This window comes from Platichthys flesus, chromosome 7, assembly GCF_949316205.1.
Source record: "Platichthys flesus chromosome 7, fPlaFle2.1, whole genome shotgun sequence".
Classification (NCBI taxonomy): Eukaryota; Metazoa; Chordata; class Actinopteri; order Pleuronectiformes; family Pleuronectidae; genus Platichthys; species Platichthys flesus.
The window spans coordinates 10,986,266-11,004,253 of record NC_084951.1 but is presented as its reverse complement, the minus strand read 5'-3'; the positions used below and the strand labels follow the sequence as shown (position 1 = coordinate 11,004,253).

The window sequence follows — 17,988 nt, the reverse complement described above, 5'->3', positions numbered from 1 at the left end:
GACGTGGTTGTTTGGCTTCTCAGGTTGCGTGATCCTTTTCCCTCAGCTTGTAAACAAATGCATTTGTGTATTTCTGTGAATAGAGATGTTCAAACCCTAACCTGTATTCACGACAATGAATTACATCTCTCACCTTGAGATGGCCTGAGTGTAGTAGAGAGCAATTCTTCCATTGTGTTAAAGTCATCCTTCACTCAGAAATGTGTTTTGTTTATTTGCTACTTCACTTGGATGTTTGAGATTCACCATGCAGAAGGAAGTACACTGGTGCATATACATTGACTGTAATGGACATAGTGGAGCTCTAAATAATTTGGAAGATGGCTGTTAATGTCTGACATTGCAAAAACACTTATACAATTTGTAATTAATGTTTCCTGACAGAGAAGGATCAGTCTCTCCTGATCCCAGTCATGTTTCTGTGAGAAGTGACAGCTCCATGGGCAGACTTATTGACTTCAGTGACAAACAACAAAGGTAAGATCATTTTGGTTACGCCAGGGCTGTGGTACAGTTAGATTGGATAAGTCTCCAAGACTTTGAGTTGCTGCTTCATTGTTTCCTTACATCTCCTTTTCTGTCTGTCCTTTTTCCAACTATAAACTCCAAAGTTCTTCGTTTTAGGTGCTTGACATTCTGTTTTGAATAGAAGGCAGTTATAAAGCAGTCAAGTCTTATGACTAAAACATAGTAGTGTGGATGAAGCCTGAGCCAAGGTAGGAAAAACAATGGACTTCATGCGGGAATAATGTATTATTTCCCCAAATTTTATTGATATTTGATCGTATGGTTAGTTCAAACAAACATGACATTTTCAGATTTCAACAAACTCTTTTTACTCTGCTTTGACAAATATAGAGTATAGTGTGTATATTGTAGCCTATATACAGCTTTCACAGAGTATGAATCACCCCTCTGATGCTTTTCATTGTTTTGTTATGTTAGGTTTTCTTTCCATTTTGACAAGAAATAAAACTATTCATCATATTTGTAAAAATCCTTTATCATTACTTAGCGTTTTTGGTTGACGTGGCTCTTTGGCTTCTCAGGTTGCTTGTTCCTTTTCCATCAGCTTGTAAACAAATGCATGTGTATTGCTGTGAATAGAGAGGTTCAAACCCAAACCTGTATTTACGACAATGAATTACATCTCCCACCTTTAGATGGCCTGAGTGTAGTAGAGAGCAATTCTTTCATTGTGTTCAAGTCATCCTTCACTCAGAAATGTGTTTTATTAATTGCTACTTCACTTGGATGTTTGAGATTCACCATGCAGAAGGAAGTACACTGGTGCATATACATTGACTGTAATGGACATATTGGAGCTCTAAATAATTTGGAAGATGGCTGTTAAAATGTCAGACATTGCAAAACACTTCTACAATTTGTAATTAAGGTCTCCTGACAGAGAAGGATCAGTCTCTCCTGAACCCAGTCATGTTTCTGTGAGAAGTGACAGCTCCATGGGCAGACTTATCGACTTCAGTGACAAACAACAAAGGTAAGATCATTTTGGTTACGCCAGGGCTGTGGTACAGTTAGATTGGATAAGTCTCCAAGACTTTGAGTTGCTGCTTCATTGTTTCCTTACATCTCCTTTTCTGTCTGTCCTTTTTCCAACCATAAACTCCAAAGTTCTTCGTTTTAGGTGCTTGACATTCTGTTTTGAATAGAAGGCAGTTATAAAACAGTCAAGCCTTATGACTAAAACATAGTAGTGTGGATGTAGCCTGAGCCAAGGTAGGAAAAACAATGGACTTCATGCGAGAATAATGTATTATTTCCCAAAATTGTATTTACATTTGATCGTATGGTTAGTTCGAACAAACATGATATTTTCAGATTTAAAAAACTCTTTTTACTCTGCTCTGACAAATAAAGAGTATATAGTGTGTATATTGTAGCCACAACTTTCACAGAGTATGAATCACCCCTCTGATGCTTTTCATTGTTTTTGTTATGTTACGTTTTATCTCCAGTGTGACAAGAAATAAAACTTTTCATCATATTTGTAAAAAATCCTTTGACATTACTTAGCATTTTTGGTTGACGTGGTTGTTTGGCTTCTCAGGTTGCGTGATCCTTTTCCCTCAGCTTGTAAACAAATGCATGTGTATTGCTGTGAATAGAGAGGCTCAAACCCTAACTGTATTTACGCCAATGAATTACATCTCCCACCTTTAGATGGCCTGAGTGTAGTAGAGAGCAATTCTTTCATCGTGTTAAAGTCATCCTTCACTCAGTAATGTGTTTTGTTAATTGCTACTTCACTTTGATGTTTGAGATTCACTATGCAGAAGGAAGTACACTGGTGCATATACATTGACTGTAATGGACATATTGGAGCTCTAAATAATTTGGAAGATGGCTGTTAAAATGTCAGACATTGCAAAAACACTTATACAATTTGTAATTAAGGTCTCCTGACAGAGAAGGATCAGTCTCTCCTGAACCCAGTCATGTTTCTGTGAGAAGTGACAGCTCCATGGGCAGACTTATCGACTTCAGTGACAAACAACAAAGGTAAGATCATTTTGGTTACGCCAGGGCTGTGGTACAGTTAGATTGGATAAGTCTCCAAGACTTTGAGTTGCTGCTTCATTGTTTCCTTACATCTCCTTTTCTGTCTGTCCTTTTTCCAACCATAAACTCCAAAGTTCTTCGTTTTAGGTGCTTGACATTCTGTTTTGAATAGAAGGCAGTTATAAAACAGTCAAGCCTTATGACTGAAACATAGTAGTGTGGATGTAGCCTGAGCCAAGGTAGGAAAAACAATGGACTTCATGCGAGAATAATGTATTATTTCCCCAAATTGTATTTACATTTGATCGTATGGTTAGTTCGAACAAACATGACATTTTCAGATTTAAAAAACTCTTTTTACTCTGCTCTGACAAATAAAGAGTATATAGTGTGTATATTGTAGCCACAACTTTCACAGAGTATGAATCACCCCTCTGATGCTTTTCATTGTTTTTGTTATGTTATGTTTTATCTCTAGTGTGACTTGAAATAAAACTTTTCATCATATTTGTAAAAAATCCTTTGACATTACTTAGCATTTTTGGTTGACGTGGTTGTTTGGCTTCTCAGGTTGCGTGATCCTTTTCCCTCAGCTTGTAAACAAATGCATTTGTGTATTTCTGTGAATAGAGATGTTCAATCCCTAACCTGTATTCACGACAATGAATTACATCTCCCACCTTGAGATGGCCTGAGTGTAGTAGAGAGCAATTCTTCCATTGTGTTAAAGTCATCCTTCACTCAGAAATGTGTTTTGTTTATTTGCTACTTCACTTGGATGTTTGAGATTCACCATGCAGAAGGAAGTACACTGGTGCATATACATTGACTGTAATGGACATAGTGGAGCTCTAAATAATTTGGAAGATGGCTGTTAATGTCTGACATTGCAAAAACACTTATACAATTTGTAATTAATGTTTCCTGACAGAGAAGGATCAGTCTCTCCTGATCCCAGTCATGTTTCTGTGAGAAGTGACAGCTCCATGGGCAGACTTATCGACTTCAGTGACAAACAACAAAGGTAAGATCATTTTGGTTACGCCAGGGCTGTGGTACAGTTAGATTGGATAAGTCTCCAAGACTTTGAGTTGCTGCTTCATTGTTTCCTTACATCTCCTTTTCTGTCTGTCCTTTTTCCAACTATAAACTCCAAAGTTCTTCGTTTTAGGTGCTTGAAATTCTGTTTTGAATAGAAGGCAGTTATAAAGCAGTCAAGTCTTATGACTAAAACATAGTAGTGTGGATGAAGCCTGAGCCAAGGTAGGAAAAACAATGGACTTCATGCGAGTATAATGTGTTATTTTCCCAAGTCGTATGGTTAGTTTGAATTAACATGACATTTTAGATTCAACAAACTCTTTTAACTCTGCTCTGACAAATATAGAGTTTATAGTGTGTATATTGTAGCCTATATACAACTTGCACAGAGTATGAATCACCCCTCTGATGCTTTTCATTGTTTTTGTTATGTTAGGTTTTATCTCCAATGTCACAAGAAATAAAACTATTCATCCTATTTGTAAAAAATCCTTTAACATTAATAGCATATTTTAGTTGACGTGGTTGTTTGGCTTTTCAGGTTGCGTGATCCTTTTCCCTCAGCTTGTAAACAAATGCATTTGTGTATTTCTGTGAATAGAGATGTTCAATCCCTAACCTGTATTCACGACAATGAATTACTTCTCCAACCTTTAGATGGCCTTAGTGTAGTAGAAAGCAATTCTTCCATTGTGTTAAAGTCATCCTTCACTCAGAAATGGGTTTTGTTAATTGCTACTACACTTGGATCTTTGAGCTTGACTGTGCAGAATGACGTACACTGGTGCATATACATATGACTGTAAATTACATATTGGAGCTCTAAATATTTTGAAAGATGGCTGTTAATGTCTGACATTTCAAAACCATTTCTACCATTTGTGTGAAAGGTCTCTTGGAGAAAAAGGATCCGTCTCTCCTGAACCCAGCCATGCTTCTGTTAGAAGTGACAGCTCCATGGGCAAATCTACCAACTTTAGTGACAAACAACAAAGGTGAGATAATGTTGGTAATGCCACTTCTTCGGTATAGTTAGATCTGGAGTAAAAGAGAAAATAGACTATACTTCTCAAGTCATTTCATGTCATGAGCAATATTTACTATTTCTGTCACAGTAAAATTATAGTTTCTTACTCACACAAACTGAGAACTGAACTATTTAATAATGACATGTTTTGCCTGTGTTGAAGCACACTCCAGCCACAGAAAGAGAAAGGACAGAAAGAGATGGACAACCGATCTCACGATGTTCCACTCGACTTAGACAATGATTCAGGTACTCAAACAAACATAAAGGAAGTCGAATTTGATAACATTGTATTTTGAAAGTCACAATTAAATATCATAATACCATTTCTTCTCTGTGCTTTAACGGAATTCATAACACGTTATTAAATGCCACCATATTGCTCTAAAATATAAAATTACTGCCATATCTCATTAGACAGGTCATTATATTTCTGTTCTGTTTTTGTTTTAACTCAGGGAAAGATGCCAAGGAGGAACTCAGAGATTACCTGAAGAAGAGAATTCTCAAAGATTATAAAGATCAGAATCAAAATGAGATTGACACAGAACTCTTTCTGATAAAAGCTGTCGAAAGCAAGAAAGATGAAACACAAATTCTAAGAGGTTACAATGAAATATTTGAACCTTCGAAGACAAACAGAATGCGTACAGTTCTAATGAAGGGTGATCCTGGTATCGGCAAAACACTTCAAAAAGAGATGTTAATGGTTGATTGGGCAAAAGGAAACTCCAACAAAGACATAGACTTGATTGTGTCATTTAATTTCAATCAGCTAAATTCAAAAAGAAGCAAATCTCTTAGCATGGAAGATCTGCTTAAGAGTTTCTTCAGTGATATTAAACCACGACAAGTTCCCACCTATGACAAGTATAAAATAATTTTTATCCTTGACAGCCTGGAAGAATGTAAACTTGATCTTGACTTTGAAAAAGACAAGGACCTGACTGACATAACAGAGCAAGCCTCAATGGATGTGCTGCTCAAAAGCCTCATCAAGGGGACGTTGCTTCCCTCTGCTCAACTGTGGATCATCTCTCAACCTTCAGGAGTCGACAAGATTCCCTCTCAATATATTCAGAAAGTGACAGAATGTCGAGGTAAGTAACTTTGGGATTTCCATAGCTCACAATTTCCTCTCTAGGTGGTGTTAGTTTTTTTTGCAAATTATTGTTATCATAGTTGAAAGGATCAGTGTGTAGAATTTAGTGACATCTGAAGTTTAAGTGTCATGTTGCAGCTGAATACCCCTCAACTAACCTCTCCTTCCAAACATGAAAGAGAACCTGTAAGAGCCTCCAGTCATTATAAAAACTCAAAATGTTGTTTGTCCAGTTTGCAAAGAAAAAACTGAGGCATCTGTAGAGAGGATTGCTTATGATGTAAATATAAAGTATTTAAATATAAAGGGCCCATTCTAGGGTAAAGAAAAGAACGAGTTGTACAATTAAGATGATTACAAACTTTGAAAATATCACGATGATTATTTTAATATTATTATTAATTTCTGCCAATAGATCCCTTTCACCTACATTGTATACACTGAACCTTTAAAAATGACACAAGAGCTGATATAATATGCAGAAATTTGTCTTGTTTATTCAGAGACCTTGAAGCGCCGACAGCAGCTGGTATCAAGCCTGAAGAAAAGATTTTGTGGAGAATACTCTCAAAATGAAGACAAAACTCATCGTAACCAGAAATACACTGAACACATTATTAGAGAAAAATGTGTTGGTGACGCCAATGATGAAGAGAAAAATGGAAAGCAAAAATCATTCAAAGAAGTGAATGACACATCTGAAATCTTCAGATGTGAAAAAGGAAAGGAGATAAAAACTGTCCTTACTATAGGAGAACCTGATGTTGGAAAAACCTTCCACGTAAAGAAGTTCATTCGAAAATGGGCAGAAAATAATGATAAGAAATCAGTTTCCACTTCGTTTTGGACCCGCTTTGTAAAAGCGAAGGATGATGGAGATCTTATATTTCCACTGGACGTCTTAAAACTTAATGGGATAAAAGAGGAAAAAATCAGCTTGGTGGGACTTCTTAATCATTTATTCAAGGAGACCAAAGAATCTGTCATATCTAACTACGAAAATGTCAAAGTTTTATTTGTCTTGGATGGACTGGACCGTTATCAACGATGTCTTGACTTCAACCACAGTGACATTTTGACAGATGTCCTACAGCCAGCCTCAGTGGATGTTCTGCTGACAAACCTCATCAGAGGAAGTCTGCTTCCTTCTGCAAAGCTCTGGATAACCTCCCAATCTTGCTCCCTGCCTGATGAGTCATATGACAGGATGACAGAAATACGAGGTATGATGCTTTACCTGTACTTACGTGCGTTTTTCTCTCTCTCACTGCAGCATCTGCACATCTATAATAAGACGTTATGTTATTGGAGTTAATAAGTTATGACCTTGATCTGAATCATACATAGCCGAAAGCTGTAAAGTAAAGGTCACTTATCCATTGTCAAAAAAACACATTCATCCATGAGTACAAAAACCCGCAGAAAACACTTGCAATTTTATTGAGAATGGAAATAATGGGCATAAATGACATTGTAAGTCTGACATTTCATGGTGATTAAGCTCAGATCAAGGATTATCATTCACAATACTGGTAGCCTCAAAAATGAATTAAACTCTCTGCTCTGACTAATTAATCACCATCATTTTTCTACCCATGTTTTGACTCCATAAGTCTGGTGCCACTGGCTCAAATAGAGCGACTTTCTTTTTTACGAAAAGTATTGAAAAAATATGGGTATTGAAATATATAAATTGCTATCGAAAATGTATTGGTATAGTGATAACCCTAAATATTAAAAAATATAAAATTACTGCCATATCTCATGAGAGAGGTCATTATATTTCTTTTCTGTTTTTGTTTTACCTCAGAGAAAGATGCCAAGGAGGAACTCCGTGATAACCTGAAGAAGAGAATTCTCAAAGATTATAAAGATCAGAATCAAAATGAGATTGACACAGAACTCTTTGTGATAAAAGCTGTTGAAAGCAAGAAAGACGAACCACAACTTCTAAAAAGTTACAATGAAATATTTGAAGCTTCGAAGAAAAACACAACACGAACAGTTCTAATGAAGGGTGTTCCTGGTATTGGCAAAACATTTCAAAAAGGGAAGTTAATGGTTGATTGGGCAAAAGGAAACTCCAACAAAGACATGGACTTGATTGTGTCATTTAATTTCCATCTGTTAAATTCAAGAATAGGCAGATCTCTAAGCATGGAGGATCTGCTTAATAGTTTCTTCCGTGATATGAAACCACGAAGAGTTCCCACCTATGACAAGTATAAAATAGCTTTTATCCTTGATGGCCTAGAAGATTGTAAATTTGATCTTGACTTTGAAAAAGACAAGGACCTGACTGACATAACAGAGCAAGCCTCAATGGATGTGCTGCTCAAAAGCCTCATCAAGGGGACGTTGCTTCCCTCTGCTCAACTGTGGATCATCTCTCAACCTTCAGGAGTCGACAAGATTCCCTCTCAATATATTCAGAAAGTGACAGAATGTCGAGGTAAGAAACTTTGGGATTTCCACAGCTCACAATTTCCTCTCCAGGTGGTGTTACTTCTGTTTGACAAATTAATGTTATTATAGTTTAAAGGATCAGTGTGTAGAATTTAGTGACATCTGAAGTTGAAGTGTCATGTTGCAGCTGGATACCCCTCAACTAACCTCTCCTTCCAAACATGAAAGAACCTGTAGGAGCCTTCAGTTGTCATAAAAACTCAAAAGGTTGTTTGTCCAGTTTGGAAAGAAAAAACTGAGGCCTCTGTAGAGAGAGTCCGCTCCTGATGTAAATATAAAGTATTTAAATATAAAGGAAAATTCTAGGATAAAGAAAAGAACGATTTGTACAATTTAGATGATTACACACTTTGAAAATATCACTAGGATTATTATAATATTATGATTAATTTTGCCAATAAATCCCTTTCACCTAAATTGTATACACTGAACCTTTAAAAATAACACAAGAGTGGATATAATATGCAGAAAATGTTTCTGTTTCTTCAGAGACCTTGAAGCGCCGACAGCAGCTGGTATCAAAACTGAAGAAAAGACTTTGTGGAGAATACTTTCAAAATGAAGAACAAACTCATCTTAACCAGAAAAACACTGAACACATTATTAGAGAAAAATGTGATGGTGAAACCAATGATGAAGAGAAAAATGGAAAGCAAAAATCATTCAAAAAAGTGAATGAGACATCTGAAATCTTCAAATGTGAAAAAGAACAGATAATAAGAACTCTGCTTACTATTGGAGAACCTGGTGTTGGAAAAACCTTCCACGTAAAGAAGTTCATTCAAATATGGGCAGAAAATAAGAAATCACTTTTCACTTGGTTATTGACCCGTTTTGTCACAGCAAAGGATGATGAAGAACTTTTATTTCCACTGGACGTCTTAAAACTTAATGGGCTAAAAGATAAAAAAATCAGCTTGGTGGGACTTCTTAATCATTTATTCGAGGAGACCAAAGAATCTGTCATATCTAACTATGAAAATGTCAAAGTTTTATTTGTCTTGGATGGACTGGACCAGTATCAACGACGTCTTGACTTAAACCACAGTGACAGGTTGACAGATGTCCTACAGCCAGCCTCAGTGGATGTGCTACTGACAAACCTCATCAAAGGAAAACTGCTTCCTTCCGCCCAGCTCTGGATAACCTCCAGATCTTGTTGCTCCCTGCCTGATGAGTCATATGACAGGATGACAGAAATACGAGGTATTATGCTTTACCTGCTTTACCTTATTTACGTGCGTTTTTCTCTCTCTCACTGCAGCATCTGCATATCTATAATGAGAAGTTATGTTATTGGAGTTAACAAGTTATGACCTTGATCTGAATTATACATAGCCTAATGCTGTAAAGTGAAGGTCATATCCATTGTCAAAAACATTCATGCATGAATACAAAAAAACTAGAAAACACTTAACAGATAAATTGCAATTTTATTGAGAATGGAAATAATGGGGGTAAATTACATTGTAAGTTTGACATTTCATGGTGATGAAGCTCAAATCCAGGATCAGCCTGCACACTACTGGTAGCCTCACAAACTAATTGAACCCTCTGCTATGACTAATTTATCACTATCATTTCTCAAACCATGTTTTTACTACAGAAGTCTGGTGCCACTGGATCAGATAGAGCGACCTTTCTTTTTAAGAAAAGTGTTGAAAAAATATGGGTATTGAAATGTATAACTTGCTATCGACATTATTTTGGTATCGTGACAACCCTTATTGACAACATTACTTACACTGATGATGGTCACTGGATTATTCAAAATATATCAAGATTTTAAGACAATACACAATTACAGGTGGGAAGCTAATAAGATGAACAATTCTTGACATACAGAAAAAAATCAGACAGCTTTTTGGAATTAGTAGATAGATGTAATGAAAAGTAGCAGATGACTGAACTGGCTTTTGCTTTTGCCTTTGCAACCCTTTAGAGCTTCACTAGTATTTACTCAAATAAAAAAACAACCGCATAATTCTTGGTGTTTAAATAATTCATGTCAACCTGTTTTCTTATAGAGAAGCCTGATGTCACAAGTCAAAAGAAAGTCAAATCTCAGCTGAGGGAGCAATTCACCTGGGTGTCTGAAGGGATTGATAAGGACAAAACCTCTTCTCTTCTGAAGGATGTCTTCACAAATATCTACATCATAGAGGGACAGAGGGGAGACGTCAATGCTCAGCATGAGGTCAGACAGGTTCAGGATGCAAAATTCAAACCAGTAACAGAAGAAAAGCCCATTAGTTATCATGACATCTTCAATCCTGGATGTGAAAATATACCAATTAGAACTGTGCTAACCATTGGAGTGGCAGGCATTGGAAAGTCTTTTGCATCAATGAAGTACATGCTGGACTGGGCTGAGGGTCAAGCCAATACACACATAAACTATATATTTCCTCTTCCTTTCCGGGAGTTGAATTTGCAAAAAGACAGAGAGCAGAGTTTCGAAGAACTTCTTCATCAGTTCTTCCCTGCTATGAAGAAATCAGAAATAAGCAACTATGAAAAGTACAAAGTGCTGATTGTCCTGGATGGCTTCGATGAATGTCGCCTTGACCTAGACTTCAGTCAAAATATGGATTTGACTGATGTGAAAAAGAAAACCTCCGTGAATGTTCTGCTTGCAAACCTTATCAAAGGAAACTTGCTTTCTGCAGCTCAAATTTGGATCACCTCCCGACCTGCAGCATCCAGTAATATCCCTGCTGATAAAGTTGACCGGGTTACAGAGGTACGAGGATTCAATGATGACCAGAAGGAGGAGTACTTCAGGAAGCGATTCAGTGATAAGGATCTACTTATGCAAATCTTGTCACATGTCAAGAAATCAAGGAGCATTTATATCATGTGTCACATCCCAGTCTTCTGTTGGATTACTTCAAAAGTTCTGGAGGACTTTGTGATTCGAAAGCAAGAAGAGGGCCTGCCCAAGACGCTGACTGACATGTATCTTTGCTTTCTTTTGCTGCAATGCAGACAGGCTAATGTGAAATATGGTGATGAGGAGACAAGTGGGAGTTCTGAAACAGATTCATGCTGGAATACAAGGCACGAAGACACAATCCTATCTTTGGGAAAACTGGCCTTCGAGGAACTGGAGAAAGGAAACCTTCTCTTCACTGAAGAAGACCTGACAGAATGTGGTATTGACATAGAAAAAACTGCAGTGTTCTCTGGATTATTTACTCGGGTTACACGAGAAGGTTGTGGACAGTACCAGAAGAATTTTTTCTGTTTTGTCCATTTGAGCATTCAAGAGTTTCTGGCAGCTTTTTTTGTGTTTCATGAGTTCAATAACAAAGGAGAAAATCTGCTGTCAAGACCCACCTCAGTGGTTGCAGACTTGTCTGCATCGTACTTCTACAAGAGAGCTGTGGACAAGGCTCTAGATAGTGAAAATGGAGACTGGGATCTATTCCTTCGCTTCCTGCTTGGTCTCTCTCTGGAAACAAATCAAAGTTTACTGAAAGACCTTCTGAAAAAGACGGAACATAACAAAGAGACCAACAAGGAGACAATTAACTACATCAAAGGCAAAATTAGTGAAGAGATCCAGGATTCGGATAAAAACCTCAATCTTTTCCACTGTTTGAATGAGCTGAATGACCAGTCCCTTGTTAAAGAAGTGAAAAAGAAGATGCTGTCAGAGAAGAAGGCATTTGAAAATTTCTCTGCCTCCGAGTGGTCAGCTCTGACTTTTGTGCTGCTTATGTCCGATGCAAACCTTGATGTGTTTGATCTGAAAAAGTACTTGAAATCAGAAAAAGTTTTTCTGGGAATGTTGCCAGTGGTCAAAGTCTCCAAAACCACCTTGTAAGTACTTTAAAATGAGCATTACAAATATTATTATGGTATTATGAAGTAGCCCTATGCAAAAACAATATATACTTACGTCAGCTTTATGGAAACCCAGTTTTTTTGAGTCATAAACTAGCTGAGCCCTCTGAAAGGAGGTACAGTTTTATTACTGCTGTTGAATCCTACCCTTGTCTTAGCAAAGATCACTCAGCTAGTTGCTTAGCCAGGCCATATGTTTACATTTTTAACTAAAGTTGGCTGACCCATTTGGCTAGGTGGACTAAATGCCATTCACTGCTCAGTTCTTTTATTTAGTTCCATTAACAAACTCTCTGCCAGTAAACATTTTTAATATAGTGGAAATTGCTTAGAGTGTTTGTCCTGAGCCAAAATTATCACCATAAGCGAATTGTGTAGCTTCTGTATGCACGTTAGGTTAAGGTAACATTACGGACATCTCACACACACTCACTTAATCCGCTGCTCGTTTCTCTCTCTCAGACACACACACTGACACCAGCTCAGCTGATGTCTCCGATTGCTACAGTTTAAAGTTTGAAATGACGCCACAATATCAACACTGATCACCCCATAATAACTATTACTTTTCTTAATAAGTAAAATCTTCATAGCAGCGCGGGTATTCGTCAGCCCGTCCTGGAAGCTCTCGTCTCCTCACTCTCGGGCTGACACAAACACACACACATGCACCCACACATGAACACACAAACAGTGTCAAAAACCACACAATTTGTAAATTAAGACAATATATGGAGAGCAGTAGAGATTGTGGGGTGTGCTCAGTTTGGCCTGATTTAGTTGGCTTCGGCGGGTGAGTGATAGAAACACAGAGAGGAGCAGTAAATTACTGACAGAACTACTAAAACACTGTAATAAAAATTACTTAATTACTTGAGCAATAACCAAATTATTAATTATTAATTGAAATTCTATAGGAACGACTCTTTGCTTTTTGATCCATATAAACGGTTGAATACTATGTACGTGATCACTATAAGTGGTTTCCACTGTGAATTAATCTTGTCCCCCTGATTTATTTCACACTTTGTGGATACCATTTTAAAAGGAGTTAATCCAGTGACTTCTTTCCTTGCTGTTTTACTTTCAGCCCTGTCCCCTACAAGATAACACTGTTTTGCTAACAACAGCCTCAGCTACATGTACCAGTATATTTCTAGCACCTACCTAATAATACAAGTAATCATCCTCAGGACCTTTCTCTTTTTACAGGCTGAGTTGGTGCAAGCTCTCTGAGGAGTCCTGTACAGGTCTAACATCCTCAGTCCTCACTTCCACGTCCTCTAATCTCATAGAGCTGGACCTGAGTCATAATGACCTGCTGGATTCAGGAGTGAAGCTACTTGCTAATGGCCTAAAGAGTTTACAATGTAAACTAGAGCATCTCAAGTAAGTAAACATGCTCTATACAGTTTATAATGAGCAACACAACCTACACAATATCATGTACATGTTTTGGGGGGATTACAATCATAGATATATATATAAAGGCTAGATGTCTTGTCCGGGTTGCCGGCCAATGGAGTCGAAAACATCCGCACATGGTGGCCATCTTGGATCAGGCGGCTCACTCACCCATAAGATAGTGTTATTAGTGGTACATGTACTTTTTAAATAAAATAAGAAAAATAACTCTTGATGTAGATTTGTAAAGGGAAATTTACCTATTTTAGAACATTATTCTATTTTTTTTAAAATAACATAATTAATCATAAGGATGCAGTGTCATAACTACATCTGTGACGTTTATAACAAACCAAACCGTTGAAAAATCGTAGAAAATTTAGCAAGTTATGATTATTTAAAAAGTACGTACCCCTACCAACACAATGTTATGGGTGAGCGAGCCGCCTGATCCAAGATGGACGGCATGTGCAGACGTTCGACTCTGTTGGCCGAGACATCTAGCCTTTATATATATATATCTATGATTACAATGCTTAGATTTGAGTGTAGCTATTCCAAAGTGCAAACATTTAAAAAGGCTCTTGCTAGTGCTGTTACTTAGGACCCTTCCCCTTGATTTAGAACACAGGTTGTATCCTCCCCAATTATCTTAATATCTGATACAACGTTGCAAATTAATGTCTCTGACATGGACAGAGAAGACTACATATGATCAGTTTCTTACAGTCAAAAACGTTTGTGATTTAATATGTTAATGAATTGTGTTTTCCTAATCCGGACAAATACTTTAGTCCTTAGTCAGGATTAGAGCAGTAACAGAATTAGCTGCAATGTGTTTTTCTAAACGTGTGTCTGTGTGTGGTTGTCAGGCTGTCAGGTTGTCAGGTGACAGAGGAAGGCTGCTTTGCCCTCGCCTCAGCTCTGGATTCCAACCCAGCTTCCCCCCTGAAAGAGCTGGATCTCAGTTACAATCATCCAGGAGACAGTGGGTCGAAGAGGCTCACTGCCATAGTGGACGATCCAAAAAGGAAACTGCAGACATTGTGGTATGTGAAGATGACAGGATGTATTTAAATGTGTCCATTTTTATTGTTGCAGCTGTATCTCTTACAGCAGGTTATACTGAAAATACATATATACACAAAAGCTCCTAATGAAGATGAAAATCATAAAATACACGATCATTTCATTCAGTCCAGTTCCAAGATTCATATTTTTGGATTTATTGATTATAAGCAAAGCTAAGTGGTTACCTCTCTGTTAAAATACACTTGTTCTCAGTACTTATAAGGTTTATTGAGCACATCAGTTTAGCGCATTCATTTAGCTGCTTTACCAAACTGTGACGTTCAGTCCAATACAAAACCATCCCATGCAAGCACTTCACATATGTTTACTAGCTCAGCAGCCTATTATCCAACAGTTAAAGATTAGGATTGTTGTTGTGGGTCTTGCTGTTGTTTCGTATGAATTAATATGGCGACCATGAGTGTTATTATGAAAACTATATTTTGATTTTGCACAGTTTGGACCATGGTGGAGCACATCGGTTGAAGGCGGGAATGAAGAAATGTAAGTCTTGAATTAATTCAGTAAAGTATGAATCGCAGACCTGATACGTACTTATTTTAAAATGACAATAAGATTAATATCTCACTAAACCTTATCAGTACAGGTTGCAATAATGGGTGTGCTTTATTTTTTCTGACTTTTTACTTTTTTAAATCATACAAATGTAAATCCAATCTAAAATGTAAAGTAGTCTTTTAGCCACACAATCAACACTCAAACTGAATTTGTTGTTTGTTTCTCTTTCAGATGCTGTAGATTTGAAGTTTGATGAAAACACAGCCAGCAGGCGACTTGTTTTTTCTGAATCAAACAGGAAAGTACGAACTGTAAAGACAGTGGAGGAGAAAGTTTCACGACCTGCAAATGATCGCAGGTTTAAGAGGTCTCAGGTGTCTGTTGAGGAGGGCTTGAAAGGCCTTTGCTACTGGGAGGTGGAGTGGAGGGGGGAAGTTGGCATCTCAGTGGCATATGGAGAAGTGTCTAGAAAATGGGACAGCAGTGGTGGCCTAGGATGCAACAAGATGTCCTGGAGTCTTTGCTGCTCAAAGGCTGGGTACAAAGCCGTACATGGGAAAGAATCCACACTTAAAAAGTTGTCCTGTTGCCAAAAAATAGCAGTGTTTCTGGATTGGGAGGGCGGCAGTGTGAGTTATTACAGTGTGACATCAGAAGAGTTGAGTCTTATACACACCTTCTCTGCCAAGTTCACACAACCGCTCTTCCCCAGCTTCTGGTTCAGGAAGGGCTCTGTGACTTTGTGTGAGATCGACTGAAGGACTCATGATGGGAGGAGCTGAGGACCTGATGCCCTGCTGAGCATTTAGGGTTGTAAAAGCACAAGTGCATCATTTCAGTTCTTTAACAATAATATGTCACGCTGTTCTTGTTCAGTTGTTCATACTGAAAGTCAATATTAACAGTGTAAAGGAAGAAATGAAGTTAGATGACACTGACAGCCTTTTTTTTTCCAACTGGTTTTATGCAAACTTTTACATTGTTACATTTCACGTTTACTTATAATGATCATTGTGTTTACATTTTTTTTGGTGATACGTCATAGGGCAGCTATTCAAGAAGAAGTGTCTATGGGTGGTTATTTTGTGAGTAGCTCCAAATTGTAAAAATAACCATGCAGGAGCAGATTTCAGTTTTTATGCTCCACAGATCTGGAATAAATCAGAGCTACCTCTACAAATCTATTGTATTTGATTGTCTGTTTTGTTTCCATCATTTCGTAAATGCTCTGTGTTTTATGGGACTTGTATGTTGATATAAAGCACTTTGAAGTCCCATTGTGCTAGATAAATAATAATAAACTTGCCTCACATAATGTATTAGTCGATATTTTAACATGAATCTGCAAAATAACTATTAACTAAAGTTAGAAGGCGTAAAAAAAAGACTAGTTGCCCCAGAGGTGAAGTGAAGTATAAACTAGCATAAACATATAATGATTAAATTGAATGACATTGTATATAAAGTGGAGGAGCTGATTAGAATAAAGCCCTGTCCCAATTCATCCATTAGCCCTAACACTTGGCCCTCCCCCTTTGTTCTGTGTATGGCCATGAAGCTGGATGTAGGAGTAGTGGACATCTAGCCGTTCAAACACCCCTTCAACCATAGTGTATTCAGGAGCCCTCAGAAACAAAGGGGTAGACCAATCAATTTTACAAACTCATACTAATAGGAGGCAGAGACATTTTTATTTTTATTTTTTAAAGCTGTGGCCTAGGGGAAGAGTGGTCGTCCACCAGCAAGATGGTTGGCAGTTCAATCTTCACTCTTCCCCATCTGCATGCCGAAGTGTCCTTGGGCAAGCTACTGAACCCCTAAAAATGAACCCTCATAGATGTTGAATGCACTAATTGTTAGTCGCTTTGGATAAAAGTGTCTGCCAAATGACATGTAATATAATGTAATAATTGACAAACTTTCATATCTCTGTGCTCTCACTCACATGCATCAACGTGGGGACCTCACCTGGAGTGACCAGCCTCCCAGCACTGCAATGCAAATTTCTCCATCGTGGAAGTAATAAAGGATTATCTTATCTTTTTGGCACTCAGCTTCACTGAAACATTAACTAATGTAGAAATTAAAAGCAACACAACCATAGCTATTGTGCACAATGCCACAGTCGGCACAGTTCATTTTAATATGATTAAATGTTTCCTTCCCACAAACATAGCACAGAGAAACTGTCAAGTACCTTGAACAAAATAATTACAAATGTCACCCCAAACAAGAAACTCTTACTTTGTCCAGGGCCAATCAACTAATTATGCAGAGTGATGCACTTAAAACAGACACAGGTCCAATGCATATTTTCAAATCTCTATTTACAAAAGCAGAAATCAATGTACAAGGTATCAATTCATTATTCAAATGCATCTTCCAAAAAAATAAATAAACACGTGCTTTAAAAGCTATCAGTACGTTTGAATGTCACTCCCCATGTATTAATGTGTCTTTCACAGCCTTTGCTGGTATGTGCGTGAGGCGATAATGAATTGCACCCATGGAGGGCAGGCCTGAAGGAAAGCTAGGCCAAGAAGAGAGAGAAAAGAGAGGGAGGGGGAAACCGAGAACTAAAAGGAAACGTTCAGGGACAATATGGCAGCCAGTGCAGTGAAGGCCTCTTTACACAAGCTGCCTCATTGTTTTCATAAACCTAATTCTTGACCAAATCTTTGAAGTGGCTGACACACTCACCGCTGAACATTTAGTCCTGGTCCCGCATCACAGAGCTCATAACAACAACAGACCTGTTTGATTCATTCAGGACCTTTCCTGTTCCTGCTTCTTTCACTCTGTACCATTGATCTGCTGCAGCTAATTGACAACACATTTGGAGCGCCTCTTGCTCTCTCTGTCTCTGAAGACTTGTTTTGATTAGGGAGCTGCCTATGCCAGCCTCCAGTTGAATGAATGAGCGTCTGTGTGGGTCTGCTGGATGGAGACAAGGGACTTTGTGTGAATGTCACTGCGTTTGAGCTGC

The 17,988-nt window shown here is 37.9% G+C and overlaps 1 protein-coding gene and 1 long non-coding RNA gene across 2 annotated transcripts; both read left to right on the top strand.

Moving 5' to 3' along the window:
- Positions 1 to 391: 391 nt before the first annotated feature.
- Positions 392 to 2,522, top strand: LOC133956788 (uncharacterized). The gene is made up of 3 exons (XR_009921171.1): positions 392 to 477; positions 1,397 to 1,501; positions 2,419 to 2,522. It is a non-coding gene; the product is annotated as an uncharacterized LOC133956788 (long non-coding RNA).
- Positions 2,523 to 4,778: 2,256 nt separating this feature from the next.
- On the top strand, positions 4,779 to 17,434 carry LOC133956783 (uncharacterized). The gene is made up of 10 exons (XM_062392094.1): positions 4,779 to 4,840; positions 5,050 to 5,691; positions 6,197 to 6,916; positions 7,504 to 8,145; positions 8,649 to 9,365; positions 10,187 to 11,984; positions 13,221 to 13,397; positions 14,285 to 14,461; positions 14,941 to 14,987; positions 15,234 to 17,434. Exons 1-10 carry the CDS (start codon positions 4,792 to 4,794, stop codon positions 15,758 to 15,760), a joined length of 5,496 nt encoding a protein of 1,831 aa, XP_062248078.1. The 5' UTR covers positions 4,779 to 4,791; the 3' UTR covers positions 15,761 to 17,434.
- The last annotated feature ends 554 nt before the right edge of the window (positions 17,435 to 17,988 follow it).